Consider the following 22664-nt stretch of genomic DNA (forward strand, 5'->3'; position numbering starts at 1 on the left):
TGCTATTACACTTTTTGTGATGTAAGGTGACAAAAAATGGTTTATTTAGCACAGTTTTTATAAAAAAAAAATTACGGTGTTCATCTGAGGGGTTAGGTCATGTGATATTTTTATAGAGCCGGTCGATACGAATGCGGCGATACCAAATATGTATACTTTTTTTTTATTTATGTAAGTTTTACACAATAACAGCTTTTTTAAAACAAAAAAAATGATGTTTTAGTGTCTCCATATTCTGAGCCATAGTTTTTTTTTTTTTGGGCGATTGTCTCAGGTAGGGGCTCATTTTTTGCGCGATGAGGTGACGGTTAGATTGGTACTATTTTGGTGGGCAAACGCCTTTTTGGTCGCTTGCTGTTATACTTTTTGTGATGTAAGGTGACAATTTTTATTTTATTTAGCACAGTTTGGATGTCACAGGCTCGTCACCGGAAGGCAGCGCGATGCCTTCCTTAGGCATCGCACTGCCTTCCATGCCATCGGGTCCCCCCTACAGCCGCATGGGGACCCGATGGCACCGCCACACGCCGCCGCAAACCGCAGGTAAAGCCGCAAACCGCAGGTCTGAATTGACCTGCGGTTTACGGCGATCGCGGACACGGGGGGGGGGGGTCACGGGACCCCTCTGCGCATTTAGCCAAGGTGCCTGCTCAATGATTTGAGCAGGCGCCTTAAGGACCCATGACCAGGTACGTCATGGGTCCTTAAGGACTCGGGAACCATGCCGTACCGGTACGTCATGCGTCCCTAAGGGGTTAAAGAGGTAATGAATGCTATCACCAAATATGGCAAATCGTTGAACACTCTTACAGTACAGGTGGGAGTAATAAAAGAGGACATTACCATTGTTAGACATGACTTAAAGAAACTCGCTGAACACACAACAGCCCTGGAAGTTCGTATGGGGGATGTGGAGGACGCCATACAACTATTCAAAAGAGATGTAGTGGAACATGCACAAAGGTTGAATTCAGTGGCAGCCAAGCAAGATGACTTAGAAAACAGACTACACCGAAACAATGTGCAAATGGTAGGGGTGCCCGAGAAGGTAGAGGGGGCGAACCACACGGAATTTTTTGAAGCATGGCAAAGTTTGGAGTGGAGACTTTGACCCCACTATTTGCTGTCGAAAAAGCCAACACTCCAAAGTCACAACTCGCCCATTACCACCGGGCGTGCCACCACGGTCTGTGCTAATGAAGATATTACATTATAGAGATCGGGACATTATTCTTAGAAAAGCTAGAGACTTGCCTGAACTCTCCATCAATGGTTACAAGGTGTCGCTCTTTCCCAATTATGCCCTAGAGGTACAGAAGAGAAAAGCGAGATTTCTGGACGTAAAGCATCGCTTTAGGGCGCTCAACATCCCATATTCCATGCTGTACCCAGCAAAACTTAGGGTGGTTGCCCTAGGTTCCACCAGTTTTTTTGAAAAATTGAACGAGGCGATGAGATGGCTGGATCGGCATGAACGCCAGTTGAGGGAAGACAGAAACCAGGATGATTAAATAAACAGACTCACATCCAAGCGCAAGTACCATGATCACACACAATGAGACTGAGTGCATGTGGGCATGATTGCGTGGGAGGGTTGTTGTGTAGGGTTAACATGGTATGCTGACAGGGTCATGTAAAGGGAGAGTATTGATATAACACAATGCAGCGGGGAGAATATAGGAATGGATGGCCTTGTTCAAAGGCTTGCCGAGACACATGTAGGTAGCCGAGGCGTAGACGCTTCATTAATTGTTCTGTTTTTAATACTGTTTTGTTGACATCTGTATAAGGAGCTCCACCCTCTTTCTGGTGGGCTAGCTAACCAGTCTTAGCTGACTCTGCCAGCAGGTACTATTTGGTCCCACAGACCTACAACTAGGTGCCTTAGTGGGGTCCTGCTGGGAAGATCAGCACTTTAAATTGCCTTTCTAGAGGCACGGTTTGGGGATATCATTGGTCTACAACCTGGGGGGCTGAAACTATGAGATATGAGGGTTTGAGAAGTAGAATAAGGGTTTGTGCTATAACCCGAGAGCACAACGTATTCCTGACACTGAGGAGTTACACGAGGGGTTCATTTATTAATTTATGTTACTATGGGATGTATATGGCTAGTTCGCTGAGGCGAACCAATAAAAGGAGGGCTATTATGGATAGTATGAAACAATACCAACCTCTGATATGTTGCATTCAAGAAACACACTTATTCTACATTCAGAGAGGCTGAATGAACGCTTGCTACTGAAAGCAAGAAATAAACGTTTCTTTCAGAAACAGACGTATTATGAGGAAGGAGAAAGGGCGGGTTGATTATTAGCTACGGTTTCTAGGGCTCAGCAACAATCAGCCTATATAGCTGCTCTCCGCAACTCTGAAGGAGAACTCTGTACAGCTCCTGAAAAGGTGCTTGAGATTATGCACTTGTTTTATTCCTCCCTGTATGATTTTATTCCTCTCTGTATGAATCTAAAACTGAAGTGGAGACTCAGGCGTTTCTCGACCTGCTGAGACTTCATACCCTTACTACAGAACAGAGAAATACAGTGGTCACTCAAGTTACAAAATTCACCCCTTAAAGACCTCTGCCGTATATGTATGGAGGAAGTCTGGTCCCCAAACATGGCGCCCGCTCGCGCGAGCTGCAGGTGCCGTAGCCGCGGGTTTCTGCTATTTTAAATAGCAGAGACCCGTGGCACATGTATGCGATCAGCCATAAGGCTGATCGCATACATTTTACCCTTCAGATACCATAGTCAAATGTGACCACGGCATCTGATCAGTCGAGAAGCGGAAGTCACGTGCTTTCGCTCTGGTAACAGCGTTCCCCGACTGAGATTAGGGAACCTGTTACATTGCTGAAATACACCGAACCCTCAAGCAAGAGTCGGTGTCTATTTCAGGAATATACCAATATAGGTCACTAGGTGGCAGAATTTTATTGTAATATTCCAAATGAAGTGTTCAATGATGGCTATTTAGCCATCAATGAACACAATGGACAATCTAATGATTGCCAGTTATTGTCACCCAAGGTGACTTAAAAAAAAAAAGTTAAAAAAGTTTTTACAAATATAAAAAATAAATAAAAAAAGTTCAAATCACCTCACTTTTCTTAAAATAAAAATACTTAAAAAAAAAACAATTAAAAATAAAAATAAAATCATGGGCATCGCCGTGTGCAAAAATGCCCATACAATTAAAATATAACAATATTAATGGCATACGGCAAATGGCGTAAAAACCCCCCAGCTAATTTGCCATTTTTTGTCACTACAACTACCCAATAATTTATCTTCTAACAGCCTCATCCGTACACATAACTACAAAAAAGTGTATATAATATGGTTATAAAGAAATGTTATTTATTTTTTCTGTATTAAAACGCAAGAAAAATTATATAAGTGTGGTATCGTTGTAACCATACTGACCTGGAGAATGAAGATAACAGGTCAATTTTACCGTATAGTGTACAGTGTAAAAAAATAAATAAATAAAAACCTTTATCAGAATTGCGTTTTTTCCCCAATTATACCTCATTTGGAATTTTTTTTCTGCTTCCTACTAAATGGCATACAACAGTAAATGGTGCCGTTAGAAAGTACAACTTGTCCCACAAAAAATAAGCCCTCATCAGGCTATGTGAATGGAAAAATAATAAAGTTGGGAAGGCGGGGAGTGAAAAACAAAAACGCAAAAATTGAAAATCTCAGGGTCCTAAAGGGGTTAATTGGTTCCAGGAGGACCATTGTATGTTGAAACCATTATAAGTTGAGTAATCGGTTCCAAAGCCCCAAAATGCCATCCAAGATAAGAGAAAATGAAGATTTAAGAAAAATAAGCAGATAACTAAGCCATTGTATCTTGAGGGATCACTGTATGCTAGATGCCCCTATTACCATGTCTATTATTAGACATGGTAGTATGTCTAATAATAAGGCCCCGTGGGGAGATGGATTGCTAGCGGAGATATATAAAACCTATTCCTCAATCCTTTTACCCCATTTAATAGAGGTTTATAATGAGGCCAAAAAGCAGGGTAGATTACCAATGTCCATGAATGAAGCCATAGTGATGGTGTTCCCTAAACCGGGTAAAGACGTCCTGGCAGCGGAGTCCTATAGACCCATCTCCCTACTCCAGGTAGATGTTAAAATATTAGCGAAAGTACTGGCAATTCGCTTAAACTCAGTAGTAACGTCACTTATTCACACTGATCAGGCTGGCTTTATGCCGAACATGTCCACAGCAGTAAATATCCGCTACTATTTGCAGTGGCGGTGGAACCTCTGGCAGCGGCGCTTAGAACAGGAGCAGCAGTAAGAGGCTTCCTATATGGATCCTTATCCGAAAAGATTTCCTTATACGCAGATGATCTACTACGGTTTTTGGATGAATGGGCTTCTTCTCTTCCAGAGGCCATGTCGATAATAAACCACTTTGGTAAGCTGTCTGGCTTGGTCATTAACTGGACAAAGTCGGTATTGATGCCATTGTCTAATAGTACAAACAGTGACGTTAACCCTACTGCAGGGCTACAGGTAGTCACATCTTTTAAATACCTGCGAATTCAGGTGTCGTCCAGGACCCAGGACTTTGGAGAGTTGAATCTTGTCCCTAAATTCAGACGCAAGGTACAGGCCTGGACCCGATTGCCCCTCACTCTAGTCAGCTGCACAAATCTATTAAAAATTATTCTCATGCCCCAGCTTCTATATGTATTGGATCATTCCCTGATTTGGATACCACTCCAATTTTTCTATTTAAAAAATGCGATCTTCAGGTTTCTCATCTGGAAGAGGGGAATCCTGCGTATAAAACTCACAATGCTGCATAGGCTGAAAACGCAGGGGGGACTCACGGTACCGGATCCATGGATATATTATTTGGCGGCCCAACTACAACACCTTAGGGGATGGGAGATAGGGATAAGGTCAACACGAATGGATGGATTGTATGGCATCTCCTCAATGGCAAATGCCTAATGTCAGCCCTGGAGGATGGAACTTTCTATACACGGGGTAGTCAATATCATCTATTGCGGTGGAAGTCTAGAGAACTGGCTGGAATTACAGGGTATACAGAAAATACCCCAATATGGCCTAACCATATGTATCGGGAACTAGATAAAGTGTCAAATGTGCAGGCATGGGAGGTATACGGGCTCAGACGTATCACCCAACTATTTGTTAATGGTACTCTTAAGGGGTTTACTAAGCTACAACAGGAATTTAGCCTACCTAAGACATTCTTTTATTTATATCTGCAAGTAAGACATGCCATACGGTCCCAAGAGAAACAGGCTGCTATAACACCTGCGGCAAAACACACCATCATAGATCTCACTGCCACACATGGAGTGTAATCTCAGTCCATTATAGAAGTCTTATGTAAATGCAATATAAAAACATCCCATGCAGCTATATGAGAAATTGAAGCTAGACGTTGCAGACTTGACCGAGCAGATGTGGGAGGAAGGGTTCCAGAAATTTCCCTGAGGTGGCACTAAGTGAGGCTCACAGGGTCTCTCAATTATATTTGCTCCATAGTGTATATAGAACCCCGGTAGTGATGAAGAAAATGGGGTATCAAGAAGATGACTTATGTCCGAGATGTGGGGTGCCAAATGCTGATTTAATACACCTTGTGTGGAACTGTCCCCGTCTAAGACGTTACTGGACAGAGGTTGTGGGAGTATTGACCACAGTGTTCCGCATAAAAATAGATCCATCAGCACTGATATGTATTATGGGTTGTGTGAAGACACTGCCCGTGACACCAGGGAGGAAAGTAGCTATTATACACATTCTATACCAGTCAAGGAAACTTATTGCATACTATTGGATTGCTTCAAACCCCCCAAAGGTGCAGGAACTTGTAGATAAGGTACATATTTTGATACAATTGTATAGATTCGTATATATATGAAGAGAGGCACCATCAAAATATTTGAGGCCATATGGAACTCATGGATGACACATTACAATATTACTGAACACCCTTTCTGTTTAATAGGGCAAACGGTAACCGGAGACATGTCTGCAGGGTGAGGAGGCTAAGGAGCGAGACTCTGACAGGGCCTGTAGTCTAGAGATGAGGGGGTTTGTAGTAGAAATGTTGAGCGAAGGAGGCAGCTAGGCAGGATTGGATGAGAGATAGGGGATGGTCTGCTAGCCAGAAATAATACACGATGAGTGAATGGGAATGTGATGAGAGTCCAATTGTGTGTGACACCGGTGAACAACAGAAGACACCACTGAAGAACCACACGGAGTCAAAAGATAGGATATGCATCCGAACTTTAATGGAGAACCCTTAACAGAAACGTTACTATGGACAATCTCTATGTTGCAGACCTGCAGTGAGGGTAGTGGGTGGGTGGTCAGGAGGAGGGTTGGTTGGGACAGGGGCCTGATTGCTTGTATTCCGCTATTTTTCAAGGAAAATGTTTAATAAAAATTATCTGATTCAAAAAAACTAAGATGAAAGAGAATTGAGCCTAACACAGATCCTTGTAGTATCCGGATGCTGACATTAGCCGTTTTTGAGTGAGTACCATGTACATCTTAATCTACTGTTTTAGGCTCTACAAATACTAAAGAAGAAAGATACAGCTTCCATAAAACAATATGCTGTAAATGAAGATTGGAAGACCTGTTCATAGGCTTTTGACTACACTCTATATGGAAGATGCATCTAAACGTCATATGCCATCAATGAAATTCTGTCTCAAGTACCATAGCTGCATAACCCTAACTGTAGCCATAGAAGCCATTGCCCTTACTATTGATTGGGCCCAGAGGTTTGGGAGGGGGGGGGGAGGGGGTGCAAAAACATTGTACCTTTTAGATGGGAATAACAATATGTGGCTTTTTGCTATAATCTGGATTTTCTGATTGTGCTATTATATAATTCTAATATAATATCATTTTCTTACACAAGGTGGTGGGACCCCCATTTTATTTTGCTATTGGGCCCTATAAATTCTGAAGAAAAATTGCAACTGCAAAAAATTTTCTTTTTTTCTTTGTGTTTTCAACCATAGCAACGTGCACCTGTTTGTTCCGGAGCTGGAGGTGTGGCTGACTCTTCAGTCATGCACCCCTGACCAGCCTGTCTGCCGCATAGGCTGATTTTAATTAGTGTAAGTATAAAGCTGTAGTCTCATTGTATTCGTTGGGGGCCATCTGGCACCAGGAGCGGTGTGGAGTGGGTTCGGCATGCATGTTGGTACCTGCATTCCCTAGATTTAATGGAGGCCATTTTTGCACCAAAAATGACAAAAATTGAGGTGGGCCCAGCATGCATGTGGAACCTACACTCCCTGAATTGTATGGTAGCCGTCATGGCACATAACAGGTAGAATTTAGTGTTAGGTTCCCGTCTTACAGAGATCGCCTTGACGTGTGGCAGACGGGCTCAAATAATTTTATACAAAATGTATTTGCCAAGAATCTCAAATTTACTTAATAAGCATAGCATTAGTATTAGAATACTTTTTTGTACTTTATTTGGTTTGCAGAGTGCTGTTGCATTGTATTTTTTATTTGTGTTTTCAGCCATGGCAGCGTGCACCTGCACAATGGGATGTGCTGACTGACCCCCTTTTTTTCTTTGCCCTATGAATTATAGTTATGCCACCTGCACAGTTGTCTCAAGAAAACGCGACTTTTGCTGATAGTAAAAATCAGATTCCACCTGGTCCATTCTGATGATATGGAGCATCAGTTTATGAGGACACAACAACATGAACAATATTGTCATTTTTTCAATTAATTATGGCTTTATGTTGTTAGAGATGAAGTGTCTCAAATGGTCTTTTTAAAGTCCATCTTTACCCTATTTCCTGGAGGGCACACATATGTCACATCATTTCTGAAGCTAGCAGGCTGGAATAATACAAGTGCATTTGATTTTCACAGAGACATTCTTTGACTGCTCTTTTGCTACTATTCAATTATCTATGTACTTGAATTGGTAGAAATGGTGCCACTCTTGGCTACTTCCCATTTAGCTGCACAACTCATGGCCAAAAGTGGTACTATTTCCGAAAAAAACAGGTTGTTTATTTTGTGTAGGAACAGTAACAACTATCCAATTATCACATTGTTGTATTGTATGACGGTACTCAGGCAACGGGTTCTCCAGATCCGGTTGTTAAAATTACAGCGGCAGCTGGAGATAAGCGCTTCCATTCCATAGTTTAGCTCCTTAGGCTTTTTAAAAGTTGGATGGTATGTGTGTAGTGTATACATGGTGTATTTATGCATGCGTACCATGTATATGGTGTATTTATGTGTGTTGCATATATATGGAGTATGTATATGTAATCATGTGTCGTGACGCCACGTGTCCGCCGTTGAGTAGGGAACCTGTTGTTAAAAATTTTAATCCCACCCCTGACGGTACTCTTTTCCTGTACAGTTCAGGAAGTGCCTTAAAGGGGTATTCCCATCTCAGAAAATGGGGGCATATCGCTAGGAGACGAGAACGGAGCGGGGAGAGGTGGGACCCGCACCTATCAGACAATGGAGGCATATCCTAGCAATATGCCCCCATTGTCTGAGATGGCAAAACCCCTTTAAGATATGGTCAAGTCATATTACCCTACATACAGGGAGTGCAGAATTATTAGGCAAGTTGTATTTTTGAGGATTAATTTTATTATTGAACAACAACCATGTTCTCATTGAACCCAAAAAACTCATTAATATCAAAGCTGAATATTTTTGGAAGTAGTTTTTAGTTTGTTTTTAGTTTTAGCTATTTTAGGGGGATATCTGTGTGTGCAGGTGACTATTACTGTGCATAATTATTAGGCAACTTAACAAAAAACAAATATATACCCATTTCAATTATTTATTTTTACCAGTGAGACCAATATAACATCTCAACATTCACAAATATACATTTCTGACATTCAAAAACAAAAAAAACAAATCAGTGACCAATATAGCCACCTTTCTTTGCAAGGACACTCAAAAGCCTGCCATCCATGGATTCTGTCAGTGTTTTGATCTGTTCACCATCAACATTGCGTGCAGCAGCAACCACAGCCTCCCAGACACTGTTCAGAGAGGTGTACTGTTTTCCCTCCTTGTAAATCTCACATTTGATGATGGACCACAGGTTCTCAATGGGGTTCAGATCAGGTGAACAAGGAGGCCATGTCATTAGATTTTCTTCTTTTATACCCTTTCTTGCCAGCCACGCTGTGGAGTACTTGGACGCGTGTGATGAAGCATTGTCCTGCATGAAAATCATGTTTTTCTTGAAGGATGCAGACTTCTTCCTGTACCACTGCTTGAAGAAGGTGTCTTCCAGAAACTGGCAGTAGGACTGGGAGTTGAGCTTGACTCCATCCTCAACCCGAAAAGGCCCCACAAGCTCATCTTTGATGATACCAGCCCAAACCAGTACTCCACCTCCACCTTGCTGGCGTCTGAGTCGGACTGGAGCTCTCTGCCCTTTACCAATCCAGCCACGGGCCCATCCATCTGGCCCATCAAGACTCACTCTCATTTCATCAGTCCATAAAACCTTAGAAAAATCAGTCTTGAGATATTTCTTGGCCCAGTCTTGACGTTTCAGCTTGTGTGTCTTGTTCAGTGGTGGTCGTCTTTCAGCCTTTCTTACCTTGGCCATGTCTCTGAGTATTGCACACCTTGTGCTTTTGGGCACTCCAGTGATGTTGCAGCTCTGAAATATGGCCAAACTGGTGGCAAGTGGCATCTTGGCAGCTGCACGCTTGACTTTTCTCAGTTCATGGGCAGTTATTTTGCGCCTTGGTTTTTCCACACGCTTCTTGCGACCCTGTTGACTATTTTGAATGAAACGCTTGATTGTTCGATGATCACGCTTCAGAAGCTTTGCAATTTTAAGAGTGCTGCATCCCTCTGCAAGATATCTCACTATTTTAGACTTTTCTGAGCCTGTCAAGTCCTTCTTTTGACCCATTTTGCCAAAGGAAAGGAAGTTGCCTAATAATTATGTACACCTAATATAGGATGTTGATGTCATTAGACCACACCCCTTCTCATTACAGAGATGCACATCACCTAATATGCTTAATTGGTAGTAGGCTTTCGAGCCTATACAGCTTGGAGTAAGACAACATGCATAAAGAGGATGATGTGGTCAAAATACTCATTTGCCTAATAATTCTGCACGCAGTGTAAGATAGTCATTCTGTGTGAATGCTGGGAATTATTAAACATACAGTATATTGGGGGGGGGGGTCCTTTTGCTCATTCAAGGCAGTATGAGCACATTTTGAAGGGGTTGGGGGGGGGAGTTCTTTTTGCCAAATAGGAATGTTTCAATATCAAGCTTTATGAAAAAAAATACAGGTATATCATAACAAAATATGTATAGGTACATACGTAGTACTACGGGTTTTTGTTTTGGCGAAAGGACTTCTGCTGTTTTACATTTGACCTAGACCCAACCTGAATATGTGTATGTATAGTATAGGTATAATATATATATATATATATATATATATATATATATATTATATGTATGTATAGTATAGGTATAATATAATATATAAATACCTAATTTGCATATTAAGAAAAAGTATCATAACTCGGGAACGGGGCCTCGGATCAACAAAAGAAAAATGGCTTTTTAATCAGGTGAACCACAGCTATTTGTCTATGCAAACAGTTGGATAGGGAGGTGCTGATGAAAGATTCCCTTTAGGGCTCATGCACACGAACATGTGTAGGCCGTGCCCGTATTGTGGCCTGCAAACAGCGGGTCCGCAATATATGGGCACCTGCCATATGCACAACGTATCACGGACGCTTATAACTTGAATGGGTCTGCAATCCGGAAGATACGGTGCAGAGGCACGGAGCAGAAGGCCATGGAAGCCCAACGAAGTGCTTTTGTGGGATTTTGTTTGGTGCCTCTGCACCACAAAAAAGAAAAAGAGACCTGTGGTGAGGACGGATAGCAATCACAGACCCATTCAAGTTCAATGGGTCAGCATCTGTCAGTGCAGGCCACATTGACATAGCTGCTAGATGGGTCGATAAACCATCCACTTTTTTCATCACTATCCTGGAGTGCTGCCTTTTTTCTTCTATATATGCATTGGGACCTTGGTCGCAGGCCCCTGAAAGGATTTGCACCCGCATTTAATGTGTGCTGCTTTTTTCTTTTTCATATATATATATATATATATATATATATATAGTCACATTTGCATAACCTAACTTCTGGCAGTAGTAGTTTGGTTAATCTCTGTTCCAGACAGTTCACACCACATTCTTTCATGTTCAAAATGTTGCATTTTTGCTTTGTGCCACCTAAAAATAAAATATCAGTTACGTACACTGTCTAGGCCTTCTACTGACTCCTCTTCTTCTGAGTTGTGAAGCTTCATTACAACAGCTCCATGACGAAGACCCAGCGACTCCAGACGGGATAAAACGGACTAAAGCAAATAAACACAAGTGCAGGTGAAATCATTTTTCCTATCTAAATTCATGCACTATTTACGAATTGCAGTGCAAAAGTTACAAAGTAAAGTTTGTGCTTTGTCAGAATTTAAAGCCAAAAAACCATTGTAGCCAGAAATGAACACAATAGGCTTGTATTCACCCCTACACAAGATTTCAATAAAAGATGGTGGTCCTGTAGAGCACAGAGCCATTCAGTTCTTTCTAGCAGTTAGGGGGAGCTCAGCCATCAACCCAACATGCTGAAATGAATCATTTTAAATGAGTATGTGTAAATCAGATATTCCCTTTAAATGTCCTAAAATCAAAAGCACTTAACCTCTCTATCAAACTTTTTGCATAGACACATAGCTGTGGATCACCTCATTAAAAGGCTGTCTTACTTTTGTTGATCCAAGGTTCTGTTCCCGAGATATGATACTTATACTTAATATTGAAATTCGGTCTTTGGTGCAATGAGGGGGTCACTGTTGCTCTTGTTGCACCCAAGCTCCACTCCTTTCTCAACCCATCCCTTGCTGCTTTACCACTACCTGGTCATGTCAATCAAAGCACTGAAGGAGGGGATGGCCACAGAAAGAAGTGGTGCATAGGTGCAACAAGAGCAATGGTGAAGCCTTCATTGAACCAAATACCTCATTTGCATATTAAGAAAAAAGTATAACTCGGGAACGGGGCCTCGGGTGAACAAAAGAAAAACAGCTTTTTAATCAGGTGAACCACAGCTATTTGTCTATGCAAACAGTTGGATAGGGAGGTGCTGATGAAAGATTACCTTTAGGGCTCGTACACACGAACATGTGTAGGCCGTGCCCGTATTGTGGCCTGCAAACAGCGGGTCCGCAATATATGGGCACCTGCCATATGCACAACGTATCACGGACGCGTATCACTTGAATGGGTCTGCAATCCGGAAGATACGGTGCAGAGGCACGGAGCAGAAGGCCATGGAAGCCCAACGGAGTGCTTTTGTGGGATTTTGTTTGGTGCCACTGCACCACAAAAAAAAAAGAGACCTGTGGTGAGGACGGATCGCAATCACAGACCCATTCAAGTTCAATGGGTCAGCATCTGTCAGTGCAGGCCACACGGACAGTGCAGGTGCGCTGGGGACTGCAATTTGCGGTCCCCAATGCACAGCATGGGCGGCACACGTTCGTGCACATAAGCCCTTAAAGATAGGAAAAATAGTGTCAAAAGACAGAATGACATTTAGAATCAGGGGCTATTCAACCATATGACACAATATAATTGCCCTTGATGTTAATTTACATAATATATTTATTATTTTTACCCCATGAAATTTTTTTTATTTAAAGTATCACTGAACTTTTAAAGGGGTTGTCCAGGTTCAGAGCTGTACTTAGACATATTCCCTTCTTCCCCCACTCAGCCCCTCTGACATGAACATCAGAGCATTTCATTCAGAGCAGGGCAAGGGCTTTTTCTGGAGATCCGGTGACGTACCGGGCTCTCCAAGGGTAAGCTAGACGGAGGCTTCTGCCTAGCAGTGAGGTCACCGGCACTAATGGGCGAACTTTAGCACTGCTATAGCCTGTAAAACATTATGGGGGGAAAATGGCAGTGCGTCTCATAAAGCTAATATCAATTAGTGCTTCCATTATGGAAGTGCTTATTAGTATGCAAGATGCAAGGGGAGCAGTAACTGTATCGCTGCTAGCGCATGCTGTACTCACCGCTCCCTGATCTTCTCTGGGCCTGCACTGCACTGTGCTCTGACTTTGTACAGCATCAGTATGTAGTGCTCGCACTATGACCTGACACTGCGCACAGTCAGGTTACAGTGTAGCACACATTTGGAGAAGACCAGGGAGCATGACTGCAGTAGAAACTGCCAGACCAGCAGAGTAGTCGTGGAGCAAAAGAGGTATGTTAATGTATTTATTTTAGATCGGATGGGGTCTGACATGGAGGTCTGATCTGAGGTTTGATACAGGGGTCTAATCTGAGGTCTGATATGGAGTCTGATCTGAGGTCTGACATGGTGGTCTGATTTGAGGTCTGATATTGGGGGGTCTGATTTGAGATCTGATATGGAGGTATGATCTGATGAAAAAAACCTAGGCGCGTCTTATCAAGTGCGTCTTATAAAGTAAAAAATATGGCACTTGCATATTACAATTATTATTTAAAACATAATGTTAGAAACTTACTACAAAGAGTTCATCAAATTTCTTATTTCCATCAAGTTCAATGAGGTATTGAGGGTCGTGATCGATCATAAGATCCTGTATTAAACCAGAAAATGTAGAAATAAGATATTTATCAGATATATGTACCGGTATCAGTACATTAAAAAAACACTTAGAAAATCAGTAATACAAAAATGCGAACTGAAGAAATAAAAAAAGTAGAGGCAATAAAAACTCTTCCAGAAATAGGAAAGAAATGCTGTACTTCTCTACACTATAGACATATCAGTAACAAGAGAAACATGAATAAGTGAATATTTGGAAAAATACTATTTTACAACTGACTTTATTAAAGGGGTTTTGCCATCACATACAATAGGGGCATATCTCTAGGATATGCCCCCATTGTCTGATAGGTGCGGGTCCCACCTCTGGGAACCGCACCTACAACGAGAACTGAGCGGGGAAATGAATGGATGGCTGACTGCGCATGCGCAGCCGCCCTCCATTGATTACAATGGGGCCGCCAAAAATAGCTGAGCGCTGTCTCAGCTATTTCCGTCTGCCCCATAGAAATTAATGGGAGCAGAGGCTGCGCGTGCGCGGTGCGCGGTGCGCTCCCATTCACTTGTATGGGAGCAGCGCTTGGTGGTGGATGGACCCCGGGTTTCCCAGCCACAGCTCTCCCCGCTCTGTTCTCCTTGTAGGTGCGGGTCCCAGAGGTGGGACCCGCACCAATCAGACAATGGGGGCATATCCTAGCGATATACCCTATTGCATGTGATGGGAATACCCCTTTAAAGAAATGTCTCATCCCAAGATCCCCTTACCATATACCCTATTACAGTTCCCAAAAGGTTACTGCTTGCTGTCAATACATACAAATACAATATTTAACCCTTTCAAGGGGGAAAAAAACGACATAAAATGCTATTAAAATTTTAAGTAAGGTATTTGTTCTTCTGTATGTATGTCTGAATGTGGGTATCCAGTCCCTTGTAGTACATGTGCTGTCATTCTCCACTGAAGTCTACAGGATAAAGATAAGCAAGGTACTGTACCATAGGCTAACCTTGATTCTGATTCATAAAACAGCAAATGCACTCCTATTTAGTATAAATATGTAATCTGTGATCCAGAAAATTCCAGAACTAGAAATGTAAAGCTAAATATTGCAACTCTTATAAAAAGAGATAACTAAAAATGGATTTTAAGTCCGAGAAGAAGATAATGAAAATGACAGGTAGCTCAAACCTTTTAGCACATTCACTCTCTTAGCTCATTGTACCAGCAAGAGACCACTGTAGAAATAATTAAGTCTTCTATCTAGCAAATAACTCAAGAGTACATATTTGGAAATATAACGTCAAACACTAAGACATCTACATGAAATTAGAATTACATAACACATTACATAACCACTGTCCTGGTGACTATTTTTTTTTATGAATACTGCTCTCACCCCAGGTTATTACTTTCCAATGGAAAAAGCAAAGCTGTTTTCAGCAACAAAAGAAAACACTCAAAAGAGAAAAATAGTTTAACCCCTTAAGGACCGGGCTCATTTTCACCTTAAGGACCAGGCCATTTTTTGCAAATCTGACCAGTGTCACTTTAAGTGCTGATAACTTTAAAACGCTTTGACTTATCCAGGCCGTTCTGAGATTGTTTTTTCGTCACATATTGTACTTCATGACACTGGTAAAATGAAGTCAAAAAAATTATTTTTTTTGCACCAAAAAATACCTAATTTACCAAAAATTTGGAAAAATTAGCAAATTTCAAAGTTTCAGTTTCCTCTACTTCTGTAATACATAGTAATACCCCAAAAAATTGTGATGACTTTACATTCCCCATATGTCTACTTCATGTTTGAATTGTTTTGGGAATGATATTTTATTTTTTGGGGATGTTACAAGGCTTAGAAGTTTAGAAGCAAATCTTGAAATTTTTCAGAAATTTACAAAAACTCAATTTTTAGGGACCAGTTCAGGTCTGAAGTCACTTTGCGAGGCTTACATAATAGAAACCACCCAAAAATGACCCCATCTAAGAAACTACACCCCTCAAGGTATTCAAAACTGATTTTGCATACATTGTTAACCCTTTAGGTGTTGCACAAGAGTTATTGGCAAATGGGGAGGAAATTTGAGAATTTCATTTTTTTGTCTAATTTTTAATTTTAACCCATTTTTTCCACTAACAAAGCAAGGGCTAACAGCCAAACAAGATTGTATCTTTATTGCCCTGACTCTGCCGTTTACAGAAACACCCAATATGTGGCCGTAAACTACTGTACGGCCACACAGCGGGGCGTAGAGTGAAAGGTGCGCCGTATGGTTTTTGGAAGGCTGGTTTTTATGGACTGGTTTTTTGACACCATGTCCCATTTGAAGCCCCCTGATGCACCCCTAGAGGAGAAACTCCCTAAAAGTGACCCCATCTAAGAAACTACACCCCTAAAGGTATTCAAAACTGATTTTACATACGTCGTTAACCCTTTAGGTGTTGCACAAGAGTTATTGGCAAATGGGGATGAAATTTGAGAATTTCATTTTTTTGCCCAATTTTCAATTTTAACCCATTTTTTCCACTAACAGAGCAAGGGTTAACAGCCAAACAAGACTGTATCTTTATTGCCCTGACTCTGCTGTTTACAGAAACACCCCATATGTGGCCGTAAACTACTGTATGGCCACACAGCGGGGCGTAGAGTGAAAGGTGCGCCGTTTGGTTTTTGGAAGGCAGGTTTTGCTGGACTGTTTTTTTTAAACCTTGTCCCATTTGAAGCCCTCCTGATGCACCCCTAGATTAGAAATTCCATAAAAGTGACCCCATCTAAGAAACTACACCCCTCAAGCTATTCAAAACTGATTTTACAAACTTTGTTAACCCTTTAGGTGTTGCACAAGATTTAATGGAAAATAGAGACACAATTTCAAAATTTTAAATTTTTGGCAGATTTTACATTTTAATATTTTTTTTCCAGTTACAAAGCAAGGGTTAACAGCCAAACAAAACTCATTATTTATGGCCCTTATTCTGTAGTTTACAGAAACACCCCATATGTGGTCGTAAACCGCTGTACGGGCACACGGCAGGGCGCAGAAGGAAAGGAATGCCATACGGTTTTTGGAAGACAGATTTTGCTGGACTGGTTTTTTGACACCATGTCCCATTTGAAGCCCCCCTGATGCACCCCTAGAGTAGAAACTCCAAAAAAGTGACTCCATTTTAGAAACTACGGGATAGGGTGGCAGTTTTGTTGGTACTAGTTTAGGGTACATATGATTTTTGGTTGCTCTATATTACACTTTTTGTGCAGCAAGGTAACAAGAAATAGCTTTTTTGGCACGTTTTTTTTTTTGTTATTTACAACATTCATCTGACAGGTTTTATCATGTGGTAATTTTATGGAGCAGGTTGTCACGGACGCGGCGATACCTAATATGTATACTATTTTTTTTATTTATGTAAGTTTTATACAATAACTTCATTTTTAAAACCAAAAAAATGTTTTAGTGTCTCCATAGTCTAAGAGCCATAGTTTTTTCAGTTTTTGGGCGATTATCTTGAGTAGGGTCTCATTTTTTGCGGGATGAGATTACGGTTTGATTGGCACTATTTTGGGGTGCATATGACTTTTTGATCGCTCGCTATTACACTTTTTGTGACGTAAGATGGCAAAAAATGGCTTTTTTTACACCGTTTTTGTTTATATTTTTTTACGGTGGTCACCTGAGGGGTTAGGTCATGTGATATTTTTATAGAGCCGGTCGATACGGACGCGGCGATACCTAATATGTATACTTTTTTTTTATTTATGTAAGTTTTACACAATGATTTCATTTTTGAAACAAAAAAAATCATGTTTTAGTGTTTCCATAGTCTAAGAGGCATAGTTTTTTCAGTTTTTGGGCGATTATCTTGGGTAGGGTCTCATTTTTTGCGGGATGAGATGACGGTTTGATTGGTACTATTTTGGCGTACATGCAACTTTTTTGATCACTTTTATTACCTTTTTTGGGAAGTAAGGTGGGCAAAATTTCAATTTTCTCATAGTTTTTATTTTTTATTTTTATGGCGTTCACCGTGCGGGGAAAGTAACATGACCGTTTTATAGATCAGGTCGTTACGGACGCGGCGATACCTAATATGTGTAGTGTATTTAATTTTTTTAATTTTTATTCAGTGATAAATGTTTTTTTTTTATCTTAACTTTTTTCACTTCTTTTTACATTTTTGTGACCCAGACCCACTTGGTTCTTGAAGATCCAGTGGGTCTGATGTCTGTATAATACAGTACAGTACAATATATATTGTTCTGTACTGTATTTTACTTACACTGAACAGATCTATGCTTTTAGCACAGATCTGTTCAGCACCATGGACAGCAGGACGCCTGAGCAGGCGTCCTGTTGCCATGGGAACCTTCCCCGTCTGCTCAGAACTTCGCAGACGGGGAAGGGTAAGCGCGAGCTGAGGGGGGCTCTCTGGGGGCTGTCGGGGGGCTCTCTCCCTCTCCATCGGGGGGCTGCAAAGGCACAGCAGCCCCCCGATGGAGAGGGAGGGAGCTCCCTGACCGATGACAGTTAACTTTTTCCATACAGCGGTCCGTACGGACCGCGGTATGGAAAGGGTTAAACGGCTGACATCTGCACAGATGTCAGCCGTTTATACCAGGGTGCCAGCAATGTGCTGGCACCCTGGTATAACCAACTAGAAGCCAACGATCGTTCATGGGGAGGCGGGCGGGGGATCGCGATCCCGCCTGCCGCACCGCCTGCCTCCCGCAACGCCCCCACCGCCTGCGACACCCCCCCCGCACCACCCGCCGGCATAAAATCGTGCAGGGGTGCAGGGGGGGGTGAAAAATATAGATTTTAGCCACTCTAAAGTTTCTGATCCCCGATCAGAAACTGCAAAAAGCGCAGCAAACCGCAGGTCTGAATTAACCTGCGGTTTGCTGCGATCGCCGATACGTGGGGGTCAAATGACCCCCCCCTGCATTGTTACGGGATGCCGGCTGAATGATTTCAGCCGAAATCCCGTTCCGATTAACCCCTAGGGCGCCGGAATACAGATTTTAAGTCAGGACGTACCGGTACGTCCTTGGTCCTTAAGGACTCGGGAAATAGGGCGTACCGGTACGTCCTATGTCCTTAAGGGGTTAAAGAATGTATTCTAAAAATAAGAAAACCCACAAAGCACAATACCAATACCCAGCAATTATACAAAATATCTATCTAATATCTATTTATCTATAATATCTATCTAATATCTATCTATCTATCTAATATCTATTTATCTATAGTATCTATCTAATATCTGTCTATCTCATATCTATCTATCTAATATCTATTTATCTATAGTATCTATCTAATATCTGTCTATCTAATATCTATCTCATATCTATCTTTCTATCTATCTATTTATCTACAGTATCTATCTAATATCTGTCTATCTCATATCTATCTATCTACTATCTATCTGCCCTTTTAGCAGATAGATAGTTCATACTAGATATGTTACTTCAGACCAACATTTTGATGCTTGTAGGCAAGTAGCATGACCGCTGAGCCTCAGAGGTTACATGCCATGCATATACATGTCATTGCTGTGATGTGCAGCAGTGATGTGTGTGTAAATGGCATGGCACATGCAAGGCAGTGCTAACCACTGTGATGCCCACACACACACAATATAAAAGATACCATATATATTTTAATGACAAGCTATGACACCATTGACAATAGGTGATGGACAGGGCTCATCTCCTCCTCCTCTGCCCCTGTCACATGCCTAGAACACTCTCTCGAAGCCAAAACGTTATGATCGCAGACTATAATGTGCCAGCAATACAATTTAAAAAAAATCTATAATCAGAAAATAAAACAGAATAAAAAGGGAAAATTCTTCGAGTATCTATTTTTAAATTATCAAAAAAAAAATATATAAAAATAATATATGAATGATACATTCCCCGTAAGGCTGGTTTCACACGGGCGTTGCGGATTGGGGCCGGATGCGTTCAGAGTGCGTTCAGTGAAACTCGCACTATTTTGCAAGCAAGTTCAGTCAGCTTTGTCTGCGGTTGCTTTTAGTTGTTCAGTTTTTTCCGCGCGGGTGCAATGCGTTTTGTTGCTTTTTTCACGCGCATGATAAAAAAACTGAATGTTTACAAACAACATCTCTTAGCAACCATCAGTGAAAAACGCATCGCACCCTCACTTGCTTACGGATGCAATGCGTTTTTCACGCAGCCTCATTCACTTCTATGGGGCCAGGGCTGCGTGAAAAACTGAGAATATAGAACATGCTGCGATTTTCACGCAACGCAGAACTGATGCGTGAAAAACAACGCTCATGTACACAGACCCATTGAAATTAATGGGTCAGGATTCAGTGCGGGTGCTATGCGTTCACGTCACGCATTGCACCCGCGCAGAAAACTTGCTTGTGTGAAAGGGACCTAAGGGGCTCATCTATTGAGACCGGCGTTTTAGACGCTGGTCTTAACAAAACTCTAAGCTGGCGGTGGTTCCGCCGAAGTTTTGAAGTGGCGCCGGCCTCTTCATAACTTCGGGGGATCCTCCGCCCGCCAGTTCTCAACGTAAGACAGCTTCCGAGCTGTCTTACATTTTTAGAAAATGGTAAATGAGACAGGCCTGCCAGCCCGTCCCTTTCCCCGCCCACAATTTTAGACCTGGCATGAGCTGGGAGAAGTTGCAGATTGCCCCGCAATCTGTACCTGAAATACACCTAATATAGGTGTATTTCAGCTTAATAAATGACCCCCTAAGTATCTTACCTCTACAGGACGTAAAAGAGTGTCCTTGTATAACCGTATGCGCTCTTCAACATTTTCGGGGAAGTCTTCAGGTCTATATACAAGCTGGTTTAAAACTTCTTTTGAATTGTCAAATTCTGCTTCCTAAACAGAAGAGGACCTCCGTCATATTACAATTTGCATATAAATAATTGCTTTCCCTGTGGTGTTAAATTGTGGGTAATGTTAAATAGATGAATACAGGATATTCTGATGACTCCTCCATAGACATGCATGCTCAGATTGGCGAATAAGTCACTGCCAGACACGTCCGGTGCTGTTTAGCTCAAGGGGAAAACAAATAAATGGAATAAAGCCCAATCTGTCCAATCCATCTTTCTCCCAGTGGCAGATGTTGGGGCACAACTGACGAGAAATAGGAGATCCTGCCAAAATCTGCTTGATCTAGCAACAAAAGGCTCAAGTCTTTGGCTCAGTCCCTAACTGATCAATAGAATTGGAAACATCATAGAGTATGCATTAAGCAAAAAAAAAAAAAAAAAAAAAAAACATAATTCACCAACAACATCAGTAATGTTACCAGACAAAATGTAAAGTATAAAAAAATGCTACTGAAATTCCTATTCATAAGATAAGCCAAATATTTTATGCATCCAGTAGGAGTGTGCAAAGCAAGCCATTTACGCTCCCACATGACAATATAAAAAATAAGATGGGGGAACATTTACTATCAGAATACTGGCTCAATTTGTGCAAAAAATAGCTCTACAAACTTTTTGCACCATGATGGACAAGGGAAATGAGGCTAAGCAAAAATGGGTGCGGCTTAAAAGTTTTTAAATTCACAAATTTAAAACAATTTTTTTTTTAAAGTATTATATTTTTCACTCCATAACTCAGGGGAAAATGGCAGTGCGTCTTGTGAAGCGAACACTACTTGGAAGAACTCATTAATGCACAACAGAAATGGGGTGCGGTGAATATAGCACTGAATATGGCTTTACTCACCACTTCCTGGTCTTCTGCCGACACCATGATGTGCCCTATGACCTGACGTTGTGCAATGTCAGGTCACAGTGTAGCGCTACAGGAAGGGCATGCTGGATCTCCCAAGTTACTGCACCGTCCCGAGCAGGGGGTAAGTTCTTTTATATCTCATTTGAGGTGTGATGAAGATTGGGGGTTTGATCTGAGATCTGATGAGGATTGGGGTCTGATTTGGGGGTTTGATCTGAGATCTCATGAGGATTGGTGGTCTGATGACGATTGGGGGTCTGATCTGAGGTCTGATGAGGATTCAGGGTCTGATCTGAGGTCTGATGAAGCTTGGAGGTCTGATCTAAGTTCTGATGAAGACTGGAGTCTGATCTGAGCTCTGATGAAAATTGGGGGTCTGAGGTTTGATGAAAAATACTTTTTTTTTTTTTTTTCTCCTTCAAAACGTAGGTGCATTGTATGGTCAAGTGTGTGCTGGATGTGCCAAATTTATCATCCAGTATAAAGCGGCTGTGATACATTTGGTGTACCTAGTCTAGAGGTGAAACTCAAAAAATTAGAATATCGTGCAAAAGTCCATTTATTTCAGTAATTCAAATTAAAAGGAATTGCATTAATGCAGCTTAAAATTAGAATTTTGTGAAAAGGTTCAATATTCTAGGCTCAAAGTGTTACCCTCTAGTCAGCTAATTAATCCATACCCCCTGAGCAAAGGGTACCTCAAAATTGTGACTTTGGGGTTTCATAAGCTGTAAGCCAAAATCACCCAAATTATAACAAATAAAGGCTTGAAATATCTCGCTTTGCATGTAATGAGTCTATTTCCTATATTAGTTTCACCTTTTACGTTGCATTACTGAAATAAATGAACTTTGCACGATATTCTAATTTTTCGAGTTTCACGTGTAGTTCGCACCCGCCTAAATTTAAAACAGTATTAATAAATCTGTCCTTCTATGTGTAACCCTAAGGCAAGTCCATTAAGGGTCCTCTTACATGGCCCTAATCAAAGGCATTTTGTAGGCAGAACATCCCCTATTTACAGAGCAATGTGCTGAAAACAAATGATGATTTTAAACGCCGCATGACAGCTGGACATTTTGATCTCTTTGTGGCAGCTTTGCAATAGCCAGTTAGCTGGAATGAGTCTTTGTGATTCCAGATAAATGACCCAATCCTTGGTCAGAGTATAAAGGTGCTTATTTTAACCTGTAATGGATATAATCTGCAAATATGCGTTTACAAAAACAATTTAAGATC

General features: G+C 41.4%; 1 protein-coding gene and 1 long non-coding RNA gene across 2 annotated transcripts in view; one reads left to right on the forward strand and one right to left on the reverse strand.

The window, feature by feature from the left end:
• The window catches only part of AK9 (adenylate kinase 9), a 132957-nt gene that overhangs the window by 90593 nt on the left and 19700 nt on the right, over positions 1-22664 (reverse strand). Inside the window, exons 8-10 of the mRNA XM_040428864.1 lie at positions 20430-20552; positions 13640-13714; positions 11339-11440 (exon numbers count right to left, since the gene is read on the reverse strand). Of these exons, the coding sequence (XP_040284798.1) occupies positions 11339-11440; positions 13640-13714; positions 20430-20552 (300 nt within the window). The remainder of the gene's footprint in view (positions 1-11338; positions 11441-13639; positions 13715-20429; positions 20553-22664) is intronic.
• Positions 8298-22249, forward strand: LOC120998256. The gene is made up of 3 exons (XR_005778322.1): positions 8298-8402; positions 8790-8801; positions 22239-22249. It is a non-coding gene; the product is annotated as an uncharacterized LOC120998256 (long non-coding RNA).

This window comes from Bufo bufo, chromosome 4 (genome assembly GCF_905171765.1).
Source record: "Bufo bufo chromosome 4, aBufBuf1.1, whole genome shotgun sequence".
NCBI lineage: Eukaryota > Metazoa > Chordata > Amphibia > Anura > Bufonidae > Bufo > Bufo bufo.